Source organism: Linepithema humile, chromosome 4 (assembly GCF_040581485.1).
Source record: "Linepithema humile isolate Giens D197 chromosome 4, Lhum_UNIL_v1.0, whole genome shotgun sequence".
NCBI lineage: Eukaryota > Metazoa > Arthropoda > Insecta > Hymenoptera > Formicidae > Linepithema > Linepithema humile.
The window spans coordinates 17,923,482-17,939,173 of NC_090131.1; the positions used below are offsets into that span (position 1 = coordinate 17,923,482).

At 32.1% G+C, this 15,692-nt stretch overlaps 3 protein-coding genes across 4 annotated transcripts in view; 1 reads left to right on the forward strand and 2 right to left on the reverse strand.

Annotated features, from left to right (window-relative positions):
• The window catches only part of LOC105670880 (microtubule-associated proteins 1A/1B light chain 3A-like), a 63,197-nt gene extending 51,408 nt beyond the window's left edge, over positions 1 to 11,789 (reverse strand). Inside the window, exons 1-2 of the mRNA XM_012364612.2 lie at positions 11,652 to 11,789; positions 10,637 to 10,785 (exon numbers count right to left, since the gene is read on the reverse strand). Coding sequence (XP_012220035.1) covers positions 10,637 to 10,671 — 35 coding nt within the window. The 5' untranslated portion in view covers positions 10,672 to 10,785; positions 11,652 to 11,789. The remainder of the gene's footprint in view (positions 1 to 10,636; positions 10,786 to 11,651) is intronic.
• A 98-nt stretch (positions 11,790 to 11,887) lies between these two features.
• Positions 11,888 to 15,529, forward strand: LOC136999489 (uncharacterized). Its single transcript, XM_067353829.1, has 7 exons — positions 11,888 to 13,410; positions 13,472 to 13,658; positions 13,741 to 13,869; positions 13,940 to 14,125; positions 14,211 to 14,478; positions 14,566 to 14,755; positions 14,828 to 15,529. Exons 1-7 carry the CDS (start codon positions 13,290 to 13,292, stop codon positions 14,911 to 14,913), a joined length of 1,167 nt encoding a protein of 388 aa, XP_067209930.1. The 5' UTR covers positions 11,888 to 13,289; the 3' UTR covers positions 14,914 to 15,529.
• On the reverse strand, positions 14,590 to 15,639 carry LOC105670891 (small ribosomal subunit protein mS37). 2 transcript variants are annotated; one of them, XM_067353832.1, is made up of 4 exons: positions 15,620 to 15,639; positions 15,399 to 15,529; positions 15,074 to 15,322; positions 14,590 to 14,869 (listed from the first exon to the last, which is right to left on the reverse strand). In XM_067353832.1, the coding sequence occupies exons 1-3, from the start codon at positions 15,634 to 15,636 to the stop codon at positions 15,090 to 15,092; spliced, it is 381 nt and encodes a 126-aa protein (XP_067209933.1). In that variant the 5' UTR covers positions 15,637 to 15,639; the 3' UTR covers positions 14,590 to 14,869; positions 15,074 to 15,089. The 2 variants fall into 2 exon arrangements, with proteins under 2 accessions (XP_067209933.1, XP_067209932.1); XM_067353831.1 differs by lacking the exon at positions 14,590 to 14,869 and having other exon boundaries at positions 15,001 to 15,322.
• Between the last annotated feature and the right edge of the window lie 53 nt (positions 15,640 to 15,692).

Genomic DNA, 15,692 nt, shown 5'->3' on the forward strand with positions numbered 1-15,692 from the left:
CAATCTCCGCAATTTTTAGAATTAGTATTCTTTTTTCAATGAAATAGATTATTTGTGTGAATTTACATTTTTGCTCCTCGTTCAATTTATCTCCATCGACATTTAGAACTACCAGGACTGTATTTTATCGAAGAAATCCAATAAAAAATAATATTGGCGGGATATTTTGATGGAACACGAATAGCATTATTAATCATGCTGAAATGCGCACTGTATTCTTTCGACAGGTGCACCTGACGTTGCGCCACTAAATAATCAGCGAACGGGCATAAAATTGTCGCATCGACGACACTTTGAGATATGAGAGCCAGCGGCGGAACTGGCGCCAGAGTATTAAATCTGAAACGATCGTCATTGGCGAAAATTTCCATCTTGACAATCGATGGCGCGACCATAAAGTCCGCGTGGGCGGATTTATTTTTCTTTCTCTCTCTCTCCTCAACGGGCAAAGGAGATTCGAAATGTGAATAGGATCTATCGAGTGTGGAAAATGTGGAAGAAACCGGACGCTCTACTGACGTCATTGTGCTCTCGTCGAAGTGCTTCCCGATAGAGCTGCAAACGAAGAAGAGATCCTAGCCGGAAAATGATTCCTATAATCCTTGATATTCGTCACTCATATCCTATCTGCCGATTTGCTCCCTCCGGAATGAACCAAATCGAAACGCTCCCCTATCTATTCGAGTGTACACAGCCGGATAATAATTATGGGCAACGCGACGAATACGCGTCGGATGATCCTCCCGAGATGGACACTGAATTATATATTGGACGGACGTTGATACTCGGTGAGGCAAAAAATCGTGTTTTACGGTAATATCACCGGCCGACACTGGAATATACCGCTCCCTTTGATTTCACGATGAATATTTTTGTTCATCCAATTATTTTCTATTGTAGCAACGCGGCGCGCGGAATTTTTATGGTATCGAATCAAATTAATTCTCGCAATATTGATATTTCTCGCATGCACTTGTTACGTTATGTTTTGATTTTGTGACGGTTTAGAAAAGAGGACAAATATTATCAGGACATCGACATGCGTAAATAAAGCTTCAATGTAGATTTAAGGCAATTTAACTGTACTACGTTCAGTAAATGAGAGCACGTCGGGAAGTTGGTACATCGGTAGTTAACTAATGTATATTGGATAGACGAACGTGTGTACCGTCGATGTTTATTTATTGATTACGCCTTTTGGAAGGGAACGGGACATTGCGCAAAGCCGACGATATTTCATCGCGTCATATATAATATGTTCGATAATACGCGACTACCGTTTGATATGGCGCTTACTGCGCGATCATTATTATTATTACAGTCATCGATATGTACCTGTATCATCAGTTAACTAATTATATTGTAACGCGTATTAACCATTTGCCCGATACATTCAAATGAAATATTTTTAAAAAGTAAGATACAATATAAAGCAAATAACTATATTCGCAAAAGTGCATTTTGTTTCTATTATTCCAAGAATTTTTATTTTATTTTTAAAATTAAAATTATTACTCTTTTAAAAAGTAACGATTTAACGTTAAAAATAAAATAAAAATTCTTAGAATAATAAAAACAGATCTTTATTACTAAAAAAGAATTGAATGATATTGCAGTCAGTTCTCTGCAAAGATATCTGATAGGTAAATGGTTAGCCACTTCCGGATGATATAGTAGCTCAAGAGTGTTGGAGTACAACCCACGAAAGTCCAATACGATAAGACCACCACTCGTACTAATTATAAATGTGAACGTCCTTGTGCTATCGGAAGGGCCGACCTCCTACGTTACAGATAATTATAAGACCTGTGTTGGTTTTTCAACGCGACGTGATCGATATCTCTTAAGCGTGTGTTACAACATTTCAGTTAATTCTGCGTATCATTATTGTCTATTAATATAACGATGGCGTTCGAATAACTCAATATAGAGCACTCGATTTGCGTCAATATTGCACTATTTTCAGACGCGAAGTATTTCCCGAACATCGTCGCTTGATAAATAATCCGCATAATTAATTAATTGACTTTTGCATTCCGATTCATTAGAATCGTTAAATTAATAATTCGACTACGATACTTTAATTTTTTTGTATGTCACACTATACATCAATTATTTTGATGGAATGTTAATTAAAGCCTTTTCAAATAGTTTTCCACATTTATATATTTTACGGAAAAATATTATATTAGTTGAAATATATAATAATACGTATGCTCGCATTTGAAAGCGCTCTTATCGCGACGCTCCATTATCCGATGTTATCTTATTGCAATCGAAAACATTAGAGAGCGGTGGAAATCAATCCTATTCAGATTCTATACAGCCGATGCTCCGTTACGCGTTCCCAGGATCGTGTCTGGCGAATTAATGCCGAGCCTAGAGTACCGATATCGGATCGCTGCAAATGACCTGATTCGCTGCAAAGGTTGCAAGGGTCAATTAATCACAATATCACCATCATCCGCTTCGTATTACCGCGTGTACGTACTGCAGCTTCGCTTCTAAACGCCTCATTCATCACCGGCACCTGATATCGACTATTTTCGAACACACCGGCGCGCGCGAAACCTGACACATTTTCTTGCATTATTTAACGTCGATTAAACGAGACGAAGTGTTTATCCGGCATTCAATCCACTTTTGCTCGCGCAATGGAAGATGCATTCGCGGTAGACGGTGAAAAAGATGAATTTGCAATTTTCGATTTCGATCGACAACGCGCAATATCTTAATTGAATAATTAAAATGTTTTTCTACTACATTAGAAATGGGTTTCTAATCTAATAGAATTTTCCTGCCATATAAAATTTTCATGTTAAATTCTCTGGCGTACTTGGGAGTTCTTGTGCGGCGAGATATATTATTTCGTTTACGGAACGAATGTACAGTCGAAAATATACGCCCGCCTTTATTAAATACCTCCACAAATTAAACCGGACAATGTTAATAAATTTAAAAGCACCGTGTAAACTTTCAGTCAAAAAGCATCAACATGCGCGTCACCGGTGTAGTCATGAATTTTCCGCATTTCGTTGACACATTTCGGATTCAGTCGATTATTTTAGCTATACCCTTCGGCGATTTTCGTTTTTAAATTGAAATATAGTGCATATTCCGGATTTAAAAGAGGAAGGAAACAAAGCGCAGCGGCGGAATGATAACAAACAAATCCGACGACACGTGTTAAAACACGAATTTTTCAGACGATTCGGTCACGCGGTCAGGTACCGATTTGGTAACTGTGCGCGCTCATTCCTGTGCATTTTTTAGCTAATACGGCACGATGGGGGTGCAAAATGTGGGGCAAATCGAAACTGCAATTATCCGACATTGACTACCCCGTCGGGGGCCGGGGGTATTTTTAATCCTCCTGGCGGAGCGGTGAGCTTGACGTCAAGCGGACTAGGCGCGGATGATTTGCTCCGCGTATACATATATTTTATCAACGGCGCGCGCGACGCGCCGCCGCTCAGCTGATCGATCGCGCGCGCGGTCACCGCCTTCTTCTTGCGCGATCGTTCTCACCCGCGCGTAATATTTTTCCTCACGTTTTAGAGGCCGCGGTCTCTCACGTCGGTGATCGATCGCCATTCGGCCTTGGAATCATTTGTTCGCGCCTTAAGATATCGGTAATTTTAGTTCCGCTGTCCCGTTAGATTGTTCCCCCGAAAATAATCTTCGAAAAAAAATTGGAGAAAGCTGTGCGATAAATCAAAGAACGTATATTCAATTATAATCGCAATTAATATCTCGAGATTAATACTAATATTAAGAGAATCGTCGGAGCGGTAACAATGTAGCAATCACAGAGAACCGATGTCGAAAGCACGATGAAACATTAGTCACAAAGATAGTCCATTAAGCCCGGCCATCAAAGAGTTTGTCTATCCTCGTCACGACAAATGTCGCCGAGGATGAACGTAAAAGACAAGGGGAGTATAATCATTTATCGTAAGTTACTCGTGGCTTACACGAGGCCAGTAGCGTAGCTAAACTTTCCTCTCACGAAGTACGAATAATATAACTTTATTATTGTATAATGAAACATTATTCTCTATTCTATGTCTCGTGTAAAATGTTATTCTATGCATCATTATATTTACATTTCATTATAAAGCTTATGATTTTTACATTATGTATTTTATTATATATTTTCCTCAATCTATATATTATTATTGTTATTTAATAAATAATAGCAAAATTAAAAAATAAAATAATAAAAATATTAAGATCAATATAAAAAAATAATTGAATATTGTACATAAAGTATATTATTCAATTGCGTGATCTGGAATAATTTTAGCAATCATTACTGCGGATGTCATTAATTGCGGAATATTTTGCGATATTTTGCATAATAGTGAAATATGTGTGCAGACTATTGTATTTCGTTATGGCTACGCCTCTGTGCTCGCTGGTGTCATACGAGTTACGAGGAGAACAACCGGGCCGAACAATGATCCCGAAATGTCCCTGCGCTCGTTCGAGTAAACCGGTCTTTAAGAGACGAAGCGAGGAGATCGAACTCGTGTCACTGTGCCTGCCTCCGTACCGACTTACTTATTTTCGGTGTGCACGAATTCAATGGCAAGCGATGCTGGCCGTTCGCCAGCAGCACCCCAACGTGACACGACGCGCCGCGACGCAACTTTATCACGAATCCTTCGGCAGTCTTACTTCCGAATTTTGATCTTTAACGGGTATCGATAGTCATTAAATTTATATCAAACACTCGAGTCAGCATCGAGACTAAATCGTGTGTCAATATAATTAAGCAATTAATAAAATATAATTAAAAAATCCGATGATATCTTTAGTGAGTTTAATACCCCATAGTAGGATATTAAAGCATTGCACATAATAACTTAATTAGTAAATGTAATATTTGACTGTTAAAAAAGTATTAATTACTTTTGATTGATGAAATTATGATTTGTATAATGTGTGTAAATTGAATTATGCTGAACTTCGCAATATAATCAATATTCGTATGTCAGAGATGTAATTTTTAATTCTATTATTTGTATTAAAATGAAGTACGTAGAATGATAATATTTGCGAATAATACGTGCAATATTATTAATATATGTTGTTTAAACATACCGTTTAAACATAAAGTAAACTAAGATGGTGAATCGAAATATTGATTTTAACGCTTCAGCTGGTGTCATAATGGCATTGAATACGCGCTGATTTCCCTATTCTGTACTAATAAACCTATTTCTATAGTTGCGACTAGAGAGAAACCTTTAGAACGATCACTACGGCAGTTTTTTGTGGTACTCTTATCGATTTCTCCTCAATACTGCTATTTGCATTCATTTTAAAGTTAGAATTAGAGAGTCATATCCATTTTTCTACATCACCGGCCAACGATACTGCCATTTAGCGTATATTCGTGCTACATTCAAAAATCGTGAATGAGAAATACGCACATTCTACGCACAGATTTAATTACGTAATGAAATACAATATCTCAACTCTAAAATTGATGCAGATGTTTTATCTTAAAAATATATGAATTGATAGACTACAAAAGATTAGAGAAAATCAGGTGTATTATAAGAATGAATATATATAATAATCATTAATTGCGAACGTATTTTTTTATTACATAAAAGATTTGGAAGATGCTGCATGAAATATTTGCTGTCTTTTAACCTTGTGTTTACACGTGTACTTTGAAATATTTTCTCAACTTTTGATTTCTTTATACGAGTTTATATAATATTTAAACCTAACAGGATATATAAAAATCAAACATTTACTCCAATTTAAGAAAGAGAAAAGATAAATTTGTAAAAACAGATATATTTTACGTAGAAATACAGAAATATCATGTTGCTATCTCCGATATTCATGAAGTATAAACTATATAAATTGAAATAAAAATTTTATATTGAAAAATTGTTAAAATATTTGCCTTAGTTTAATTTTAATTATCTCTCTTTTTTTATTTCTCATTATTATACATTACCAATTTTTATTTAACTTGATAATTTAATCAACTAATTAATAAAAAAATTAATTTAATCAATTAAATATAATATATTTTATTTTTAAATTGCTGAAATAAAATTATTAATATATCACGTATTCATACGTTCTCGGTTGCAATTTCTAAAAATTTTACGTAATGCATAAGAGAGCTTGGTAAAAAATGTAAAAAATAATATCTTTAACAGATCTAAAGATATTTTTCTTTTTACGGAAATCTTATTTACCATTTTAGTTTTTGAACTCTATCACTTTTTTCTCGAGCTTACCGCAGATCTCATATATTCTGTCTTTTTTATTTGCGCTTGCAAGTTTGTGCTTTCAAACGTAGACGACTTGATATCTCGTAAGTATATTTTATCGTAATATTATAATTGTGTAATAAGATACCAAAAAAACAATATGTGACAATATATAATATATTGATATGATAAGCTTTATTTTATAAGCTCTATATATGTGCGCTTTTTTGTATGCACAAGAAATTAAACGATTGCATATGTTTCAGGCTTAAATATTAACAGTAATCTGTTTTAGTCCATATCCATTTTTAAACAATAAATTTGTGAAATGTTGTAATTATATCTGTAATATTTTTATGCTCATAACTTGTTAATTTTTTAATCTTTTTAAAAGAAATTTAAGGGAAAAGATTTTATATTTTACAAATCCTTTACCTCAAAATTAAAATAAAAATGATTTAGTGCTCATTGACACGCGATGCGCAACAGCGGAGTTATAATTTACATAGTGATCTGTAAAATAAAAAGGTATATGTAAATTATATACAAAAATGCTAAAATAATTTTAAAAATAATTATTATGCGCAATAAAGTTTTTACTCATCTCTCGACAAAATATTTAATAAAACAATAATACAATTATTGGAAAAATCTGATTCTTATATAAATATTTTGAAACATTTTGAAATAATTGTAAATATTAAATATAGTAATAAAAATATTTACGTCGCGGAGATAAATGATTAATATATCTAAAAATAGCTAGGAATAGATAAATAGCAACTTATCATAAAGTTGCTTCACCGATGTCTGATGCCACCTGGGACCTCCTTCTCGTTTCAGTCGTGACATTTATTCGTGAAACTATGACGCAAAATGCTTTAAATAACGCTCTCAACATTAACCACATTCCCGACACGTCTTTGTCTCATTATGACAAAGAAATACTCAAAAAAGCACGATCGCACAAATTCGTTCGAAGCAGGCAAAAGAAAATCGCACGTTTAATTTGCGCGTTACTCGCCGTGACTGTGGTACTTTTCCGCGGTTAGCGTTAAAATATGTTATTTTCCTTTTTCTTGGGATTTACGACGCGGTATCGTACGCGCTGTTGTCCTGCGCGCCTTGCTGATCTTTTGCACGACTATGCTATCAAGCCGACTCACGACGAACAAAAGAATCACTTTTTTTCATCTCATTATTATCTTACAAGTGATCGCGACGAATATTGGAAGATTATCTCCTACGTGTAATTACGAAATAATAGTTTTCGCAGCGAAATTAATTGCATAATTTTTTATTTACTCCGTAAATTCATTGCTGTTTGCTTCACGAATATTAAACGGATTGTAGCTCCGTGCTATTCCAAATTACATATTTCTTCGGCGTAATAAGAAACTTCTTTGTCTCGCGAAAATACGACGATTGCGCGACACTTTGAACAATACTCACGATATTAATCTCATTCTCGACACGTACTTTCTCTCCTTACGACGAAAGAAATATATAACTCGGAAAAGTACAGAGTTAGGATTCGTTCAATACTCGCGAAGCGAACGACGACGAAGAAAATTGGAAAATTACGCGTTTAATTTTATCGTGAAAACTATTCATCGGTCATTATACGTAGAAAATCTTTTAATATTTTTCGCGCCAACGATTTATGAGATAACGTGATGGTAGAAAAGATTCTTTTGCTGTGAGCGAAAAAAAAATTTACAAGATGCTAACGCGTAGGCAATAAACACGACGTATCATGTCGCATCGTAGCTCACAACAAAATATAAACAAACATAGCTTCGACGATAGCTCGCGGCCCTGTTTTCATTCTGATTTCTGAGAATTACGATGTGCGCGCGTGTTGCTTACTATGACTGCGTATTAACATTTCGGTATCATTCATACATCACGCAAGCGGAAAGATTGCGAAAGAAGTCGCTCCGTATTACTATAATTGCTTTATTACTTTCCAAATCGCGACGAATATTGTAAAATTACTTTCTTACATTAACAATAAGCCAACGATTTGCCTGCAACGAATGCCTGCGAATTTCGAACGAATTCGTGCAATCGTGCTTTGCCGAGTGTTTCTTTATCTACAATGACATAAAAATGCGTCGAAAACACGGTTAATATCGGAAGTTTATTCATTTATTTATCGTAACTTCACGAGTGAGTGAGTGAATGAGTGCCATGACTGAGAGGAGGAGATCCATGGGACATCAGGCATCGGCGGAGCAACTTTAGTGTAGTTAATCATTTTATCATTTGTTATTAGCTAGTTTTGGGATATATATGAATCATTTGATTTTGCGACGCAAATATTTTGATTATATATTTAATATTTTATATAAAAATTAGATATTTTAATAATTGCGTTATTGCTTTATTAAGTATTTTTTCGAGAAACGAGTAAAAAATTCAATAAACGTAATTTTTAAAATATTAATTATTTTTAAATATAATTTAATAATTTGAATGAATATATTTTTCTCTTACAGATCAACTTGCAAACTACAACTCCGTTGCTGCGCATCGTGTTGGTGAATATTAAATCATCTTTGATTTGAATTTTGAGATAGCAAAAATCATATTATTTATTAGGTTCATTAAAAACTGCTTTTTTAAGATAGTAGATACAGGTTTTTTAGTAGCAAAAATCAGCACGAATTGTTCAAACAATCCAGATGAATATGTAATATCAAAAAAGAGTTGAAAGATTAAAAACCTTTTCTTGAAGTGCAAAGCATTAGTTTCTTTCGGATTTTAAACAGATTAGAAAATTAACAGATTGAAAATATAGTAATATTATAAATAAATATAATATCTCTCAGATCCGTTGCCTTAACATGGATCGGCTGGAATAGAATTATTCAATTTATTATGTGCACGAAGAAGAGCACAATATAGAACTCATTTCATCAATAAATTATTTGTTGACACATTTGACATCTGATTACGTAATAAAATGCAGACAAAAATTTTAAAAAACGAAAAAAATCAAATCTTTTAAAAACGTCTTTTTACTTTTTGGCTTTCTTTCGATACGGTATTAGAGTAGGTACTTACAAAATAACAAATTGCCTGCATACCTATAAATATATATAGCCATGAAACAAACAGAAAATATTTTATAGCTGAAGCAAGCTCGGTAAAAAGTGATAGACTTGTAAATGACAAATAATGTGATATAATGTTTTCACAAAAAGAGCATTTCCAAATTTGTTAAAGATATAATTTATTTAAATGATAGTCATATAAAATATAAAACGCGATAGGAAAAATTATTTAGGTGTGTTAATTTATTTCTCCTTTCTTTCCTTTTCCTAACAACGGTGATTGATTTTTTAATATCCTTTCAGAATTAAATATGTTATAAATTGGTGCAAAACAAAAGCGATATTCTCAGATAATTTTATAAAATGCGGTCGACTGATTTATGTGACCAACTCATTTATGTGACAAACTAATTTATATAACAGAAAAATATTTTTACGATTAATGATTATTAATTGTATTTATTTTTACAATGCGTGAAATACATTTTTTGATCATAAAATATTCATTTTAGAATTACAATTGTTTATCTTTTATTTTTTTATCTGTATAATTTAAATAAAGAAATCTAATATAATCCATACAGCACACATATCCAAAGACATTCAGAAGATATCTTGAAGATATCTTTGAGAGATACGATATCTTCGAAATGTCCTCCGAACGTCCCCCGGATATGCTGTGTGAGAATTTAAGTTGTTCTGTGCACGATGCATTTCTGATTCATGATTTATAACACAAACATATGTCAAAATATTTTTGCTGGCAGTGTAGAAAAATGGATTGACTCTCTGATTCTAATTCTAGTAAATGCTAGTGGTAGTGATACTTAATATTGGAAAAAAGACTTATAAAAATTTCACGACAAATGGTAAAGTAGCTGTTCTCATGTTTTTCTTTGATTGTGACAAAGGGATTGAAATATGGCGACATAAGAATTTGTCGTCATTATTGATATTAATAATATAGCATTAAAGGCTTGTGTGATTCTCATTAAAAGCTCGCAATTATTAATGTAGATCGATATGATGCAGGGATAATAAGAGAACTGTGACAAGGCCAATCGACAGCGTTTTAGTAAACATACATTAGCTCGGTTCTACAAAACACGAGTATAATAAAATTATAAATTATAAATTAAACACTTGATAGGATTAATATAAAGGCAAAAGTATTTTAAGTCGAGAAAATATCACTGTCTAATGCCAAAGTGATTGACGTTTACGATGAGAAAGATTTATCTTACGTTCTCTATCATATCAAATATAAAATTAAAGCAATATGAAAACTTTACTAGTAGAGGATACAACTAATTATAGAAAGACAATATCACATACCTTTGGCAATGTGCTGGAGCTGTATATATCTGCATTACTCGCTGTATTTCGGTATTTTGCAGTACTCTTGTATTTCGATGGGGAAATAATCACATGAAGTATCCGACGAGGTTTTAGTCAATTCCGGGCACACACAGTAATTGTCAACACTGAAATTATAATATTGACGTATAATAGAGGGATTGTGAGCGATAGGCAATACGTGACGACACATTTATAAAATATTCGCGATTAATTTTCGCACGCGAGATTTATTTTAAAACAGTAATAATTGCGAGAGCAATCTTAATCCGATTCTGCAATAGCGGCGTGTTCTGAAGCTAACTACAATTCTATCGAAATGTGTGTGTGTGTATTTGTGTGTATGTGTGTGCAACATTGCAACTTGAATATTTGTAACGGACAGTTCTGTTGAAATGATTGGGCAATGAATCAACTATGATTAGTTATGTTCGTTTTGATTGCACTTTCTGCATTATCATGAAATAATATTTAGCTGTTAGTAAAACAAATATACATTTAAGCAAAAAATGTAATTATATAGGTTAGGTTATATTTTCATTTATCAACTCTTTCGACACAACGCGACGCAACTTTGTAATTATACATGTAAATATATATATATATATATATATATATATATATATATATATATATAAATGTATACATTAAATATATATTATACATGTAAACATACATTTAGAGAAAAAGAACGCAAGGATAACAAATATGAAAAGTAATTATAAAACGAACAGAACTATTATACATAGAAATCAAATTCAATATGTCTTGAAATAGTTGAAATAATTGACTATTACGAAAAGTATAATATTGATGTGGATAATTATAAAATAATCTAGGTTTATATGGTGATGATACTGCAATCATTACGTTTTTATTGTAGTTTGATAGAAGAATAGGTTAAAATATGTAGGTATACGAAAAGACTCGCTTCTGAATACGTGGAATTCAATCGCGATTATGGCACATAATTACAATTACATACAGTGCTTACCTTAGGCTTTACAAGATATTTCTTACAACTTTTTGGTCACGATATTCACTTTAAAATAGTAAAATCACGAAAGATTCGGAGCGATCCAAATCCAACTCTACAACTCTACAACCGACACGAAGTTAACTACGATTTGGAATCTATCGAAGTGCAGCATTGTAACCTTTAAATGCTTCTAGCTTCTAGCAATGTGACAAAGGTTGCAGTGTGACCAATTAGAGTAATGGTATGTTCATTTTAATTATACTTTCTGCATTGTCATGAAAGAAATATACGAAAGTCTCTAGAGACAGAAAATGCAAAAATAATAAATTATGAAAAATACAATTATAAAATGAACGAAGCTATTATTTATAACAAAAATAAAACTCGAAATATCTTGACAAGTATTAGAAATGCTTGAAATAATTGATTATTATGAAAAGTATAATTGAAGCAGCTAATTATAGAATAATTTATGTTTATATCTGGCAATACATTATATGTATTCATAGCACTTTTATTCCAGTTTGAATAGGTTAAAACATATAAGATATACAAACAAAATATTTGTTGATTTTGTCCCCACAGCATGCATATTTGGGGGATGTTCAAAGGATATCGTGTCCCAAAGATATTGTATCTCTCAAAGATATCTTCGGCATGTCTTCTAGATATCTTTTGGGTATGTGCTGTGTGGATGGATTCAGAACACGGTATCAAAATCACGATATTGGATAATTACAATTCTACACGCTTACCTTACAAAAAACAATTTATAAAATACTTTCCACAACTTTGTTCACATGAGATTTACTTTAAAACAGTAAAATTGCAAAAAATACAAAGCGGTTCAAACTCCACTGTACATACCTGCTCTATTGTGGCGCGTTCCATCCCTAACCACAATTCGAGATCTATCGAAGTACTCAGCGTATTCAAAATCGAAACAATTGAGATAGCACACTGATCACAGTATTTATATAAAATATATAAAATTCGAATTATTTTAATAGTTATAAAAATGACCAAAATAGTGAATTAATTACAATAATTTTTATCTGTCTTATATTTCTCTTATTACCATCTGTACTTCCTTTAGCGTACGACTTTCTATTCTAGCCGCAATATTTTCTGTGGCGTTAGTGCACAAGACGTTTATCAAGCTAAAGCTAAAATTTCCGTCAGTGGCGTCCATGGCGTCAGTACAGTTTACGAACCAATCAAATTATGTTCAATCGCGCCAAACAGAACTGTCCGTTACAAATTTATTTATTCTAATCTTTATCAATTTCAGCAAAATTTGTATATACTTGTCATTTATTATTATCAAAATTATTTAAAATATATTATCATCTATAACTTTAAATAATTCTTAGCAAGTGATATGCATTGTTTGCAAATTGTTTGTACAAAGTAAAATTATTTTAATTTATGTGCTTAATGAGTACCTTTTTTGGCAATTAGATTGATTTTTGGTTTGATTGAATGCAAACTTTTAATTTTCTACCTATCTGTTAAACTGTTACAAATTTATATATATGGCATAATTCGATAGAATTCTGATGATTATAAAAGCAATTGTTTACTTGGAATACATTCGATGGAATATAAAAGTGTGTATAAATATACATCTAAAAATTTAGTGGTTCTGACAAAATGATATATTCCAAGATTTTTACTCTTTGGTTTTTGTTCTTTATTATTCTTGGAGCATTAGCCAGTAATGGTAATATGGTTTTGAAAGAATTGGGAGAAAAGGAATATTCCTTAATAAAAGGTAAGAAGCTAAAGAAAATAAAAACTATTAAACAATAGCTAATAGGTTCAATTTTTTTTAGCAAAGTCATCATTGTCACAACATGGAAAATGTTGGCATGCTGCGCTCCAAGCATTGGAAAGCAGCTGCGACAAATTAAATGATTATGAGCATTCTGTTCTTGCTTTGCGCTTAGCAAATTGTTTCTTGGAAGATTCTGGTCACATGACCTATGAGTGTCACCTTAGTCAATCAGAAAATGAGCGTCGGTAAGATAAATACTTCTTAACACAAATGATTTGCCTATGCTATTCTTGATCTTGTAATGAAATTTGTTAATATTTATTTTAGCAAATGCATTAATGGCATGGCAGACAGAGCGTTTAATGTTTACAATGAATTTTATACTCATGCAACTCATATTTGTTTCTTTTTGAATCATGAAGCTTGGCAAAGTGAGGTTGATGATACCATTAAATTGTAAGTGTAACATTATATTTAATATTTTTCAGATAATTCAATATTTCTATGTATATATATAAAATTCTAGATTATTTCAAGTATCTTCCCGAATGAAGGATCAACTTTTAGAAGCATCAGAAATGCAGGGTATAATATTGAACAGCCAGAAAGAAGGCTTGCGTATTCAAAACAAGCTTTTAGATCATGGCAAAGAACTTGGGACTGTATTAAAAACTTCATCTGAGACAGTGAACAATATGGTGTTGGATTTCAAGTAAATCCAGAGATAACTCACGATATTTAAATTGAAGTTGTAATTATTGTAAACTCGTACTTAGAAACTCTTGATGAAATTTTAGAGAATCAGCTAAAGATCAGAAGGAATTGCTTTATGAGATCTTCTCTTACATACGCACTTTTCAAAGCTGGATTATCGGAGAAGTGTCTTGGTTCCAATCCATCATATTTTATACTGTCAGCTGTATTATCTGTGCATTATTCAGTTCTTCTAAAAGAACTGTTGATGCAAGAATTGCGCTGTTTACTATTTTAAGTTTAAACATAGTAGCTGAAAGAGTATTAGTTAAATATTATGACAATATTATACATCAGTCTCCAGAAGATAAGGTAATATAAGATATAATATAATATTAGAAAAATCTAAAATAAACTTTTATCAAGAAAGAATTTTTATCATCTATAATTTTTTTATAGGAACAACTATTAAATACAACATGGTTGTACAGAAAAGCAGCTTTAGTACTTTGTGCCATAACGTTATTTTGTACATATTATTATTATAGAGATGAACAATTGGAAAATAATAAAACTTTACAGAGAATCGAGCACCAGCTTGATGTCATACAGAAAATCACAACCATCTCCAAAAATATTGAACCAATTCGTGAGTACTTAGTATATAATCACTTTATAATCTAATTAAAATTGTATGCATTTAAAATAAATAATTATTTAGGTTACTCCAAGCGACTGGCATTGAAGCGTTCACATGTCATTTCTGATAAACAGGAAAATATCACAGACATTAAAAATACTGAATAATTATTAATTAATATTTTCATATTTTAAGGAATTTTAAGAACAGTTTAATATATAACTATTGTATAATGAAAGATGTAATTCATAATGTTTATGAATATTTTTTTATATATTTACATGTATATGTGTACGATTTAAACCTTTTTACAATATATATTAATACCTTAATGAAAGAAGCACTATACTGTTGGATATCTTCGTAAGAGATACGTAATTTGTTTGTGTGTCTGGTGTTTGCTGTTAGGTACAGGTGCTAGTTGTTCTTGTTCTACTTGTGAATGCTGCATCTTCTTTAAGTAAATGTTATAGCAATCATTTAATTTGTTAAATTCTGGAATACATCTTTTGTCTTCAAATTCATTTTCTTCCAAACAGGTTAAGAGCAAAGATAATTCATACAAACATCCACGCTCTGAAATAAAAAATATCGTAAGTGATAAAACAACAACAACTAAATAGTTGTAAATCTTAAGAATGCAGAAACATACCCATTGCTGCTTGACTCTTGGAGGTTACATGCTCCTTCAGTTTTAATGATAGGAGCGCCTTAAAAGGTACTTTGTTTTCATTTTGGGGTTGTCTGGAGTTACGAAAGAATATTGACGTCAATCTCATCTTTCTGTGAAATAATATAAAATTATGTTCTCTGTGGTAAGGTTAAGATTCTCATGTATGAAATTAATGATATTAATATTGAATACTGAATTACTGCATAGCTTTTTGCATTAATATACGAACGACTGCAATTATGTGTATTAGAACATAATTACAGAACATGTTAA

What these genes read in the sequence shown, in the direction of transcription:
- LOC136999489 (XM_067353829.1), top strand. Translation starts at nt 13,290, where the DNA reads ATGATATATTCCAAGATTTTTACTCTTTGGTTTTTGTTCTTTATTATT. An exon ending in GTTGATGATACCATTAAATT is followed by an intron (nt 13,870 to 13,939) that starts GTAAGTGTAACA and finishes ATAAAATTCTAG; the next exon opens with ATTATTTCAAGTATCTTCCC. An exon ending in CAAAAATATTGAACCAATTC is followed by an intron (nt 14,756 to 14,827) that starts GTGAGTACTTAG and finishes ATAATTATTTAG; the next exon opens with GTTACTCCAAGCGACTGGCA.
- LOC105670891 (XM_067353832.1), bottom strand. An exon ending in CAAGAGTCAAGCAGCAATGG is followed by an intron (nt 15,323 to 15,398) that starts GTATGTTTCTGC and finishes TTTTTATTTCAG; the next exon opens with AGCGTGGATGTTTGTATGAA.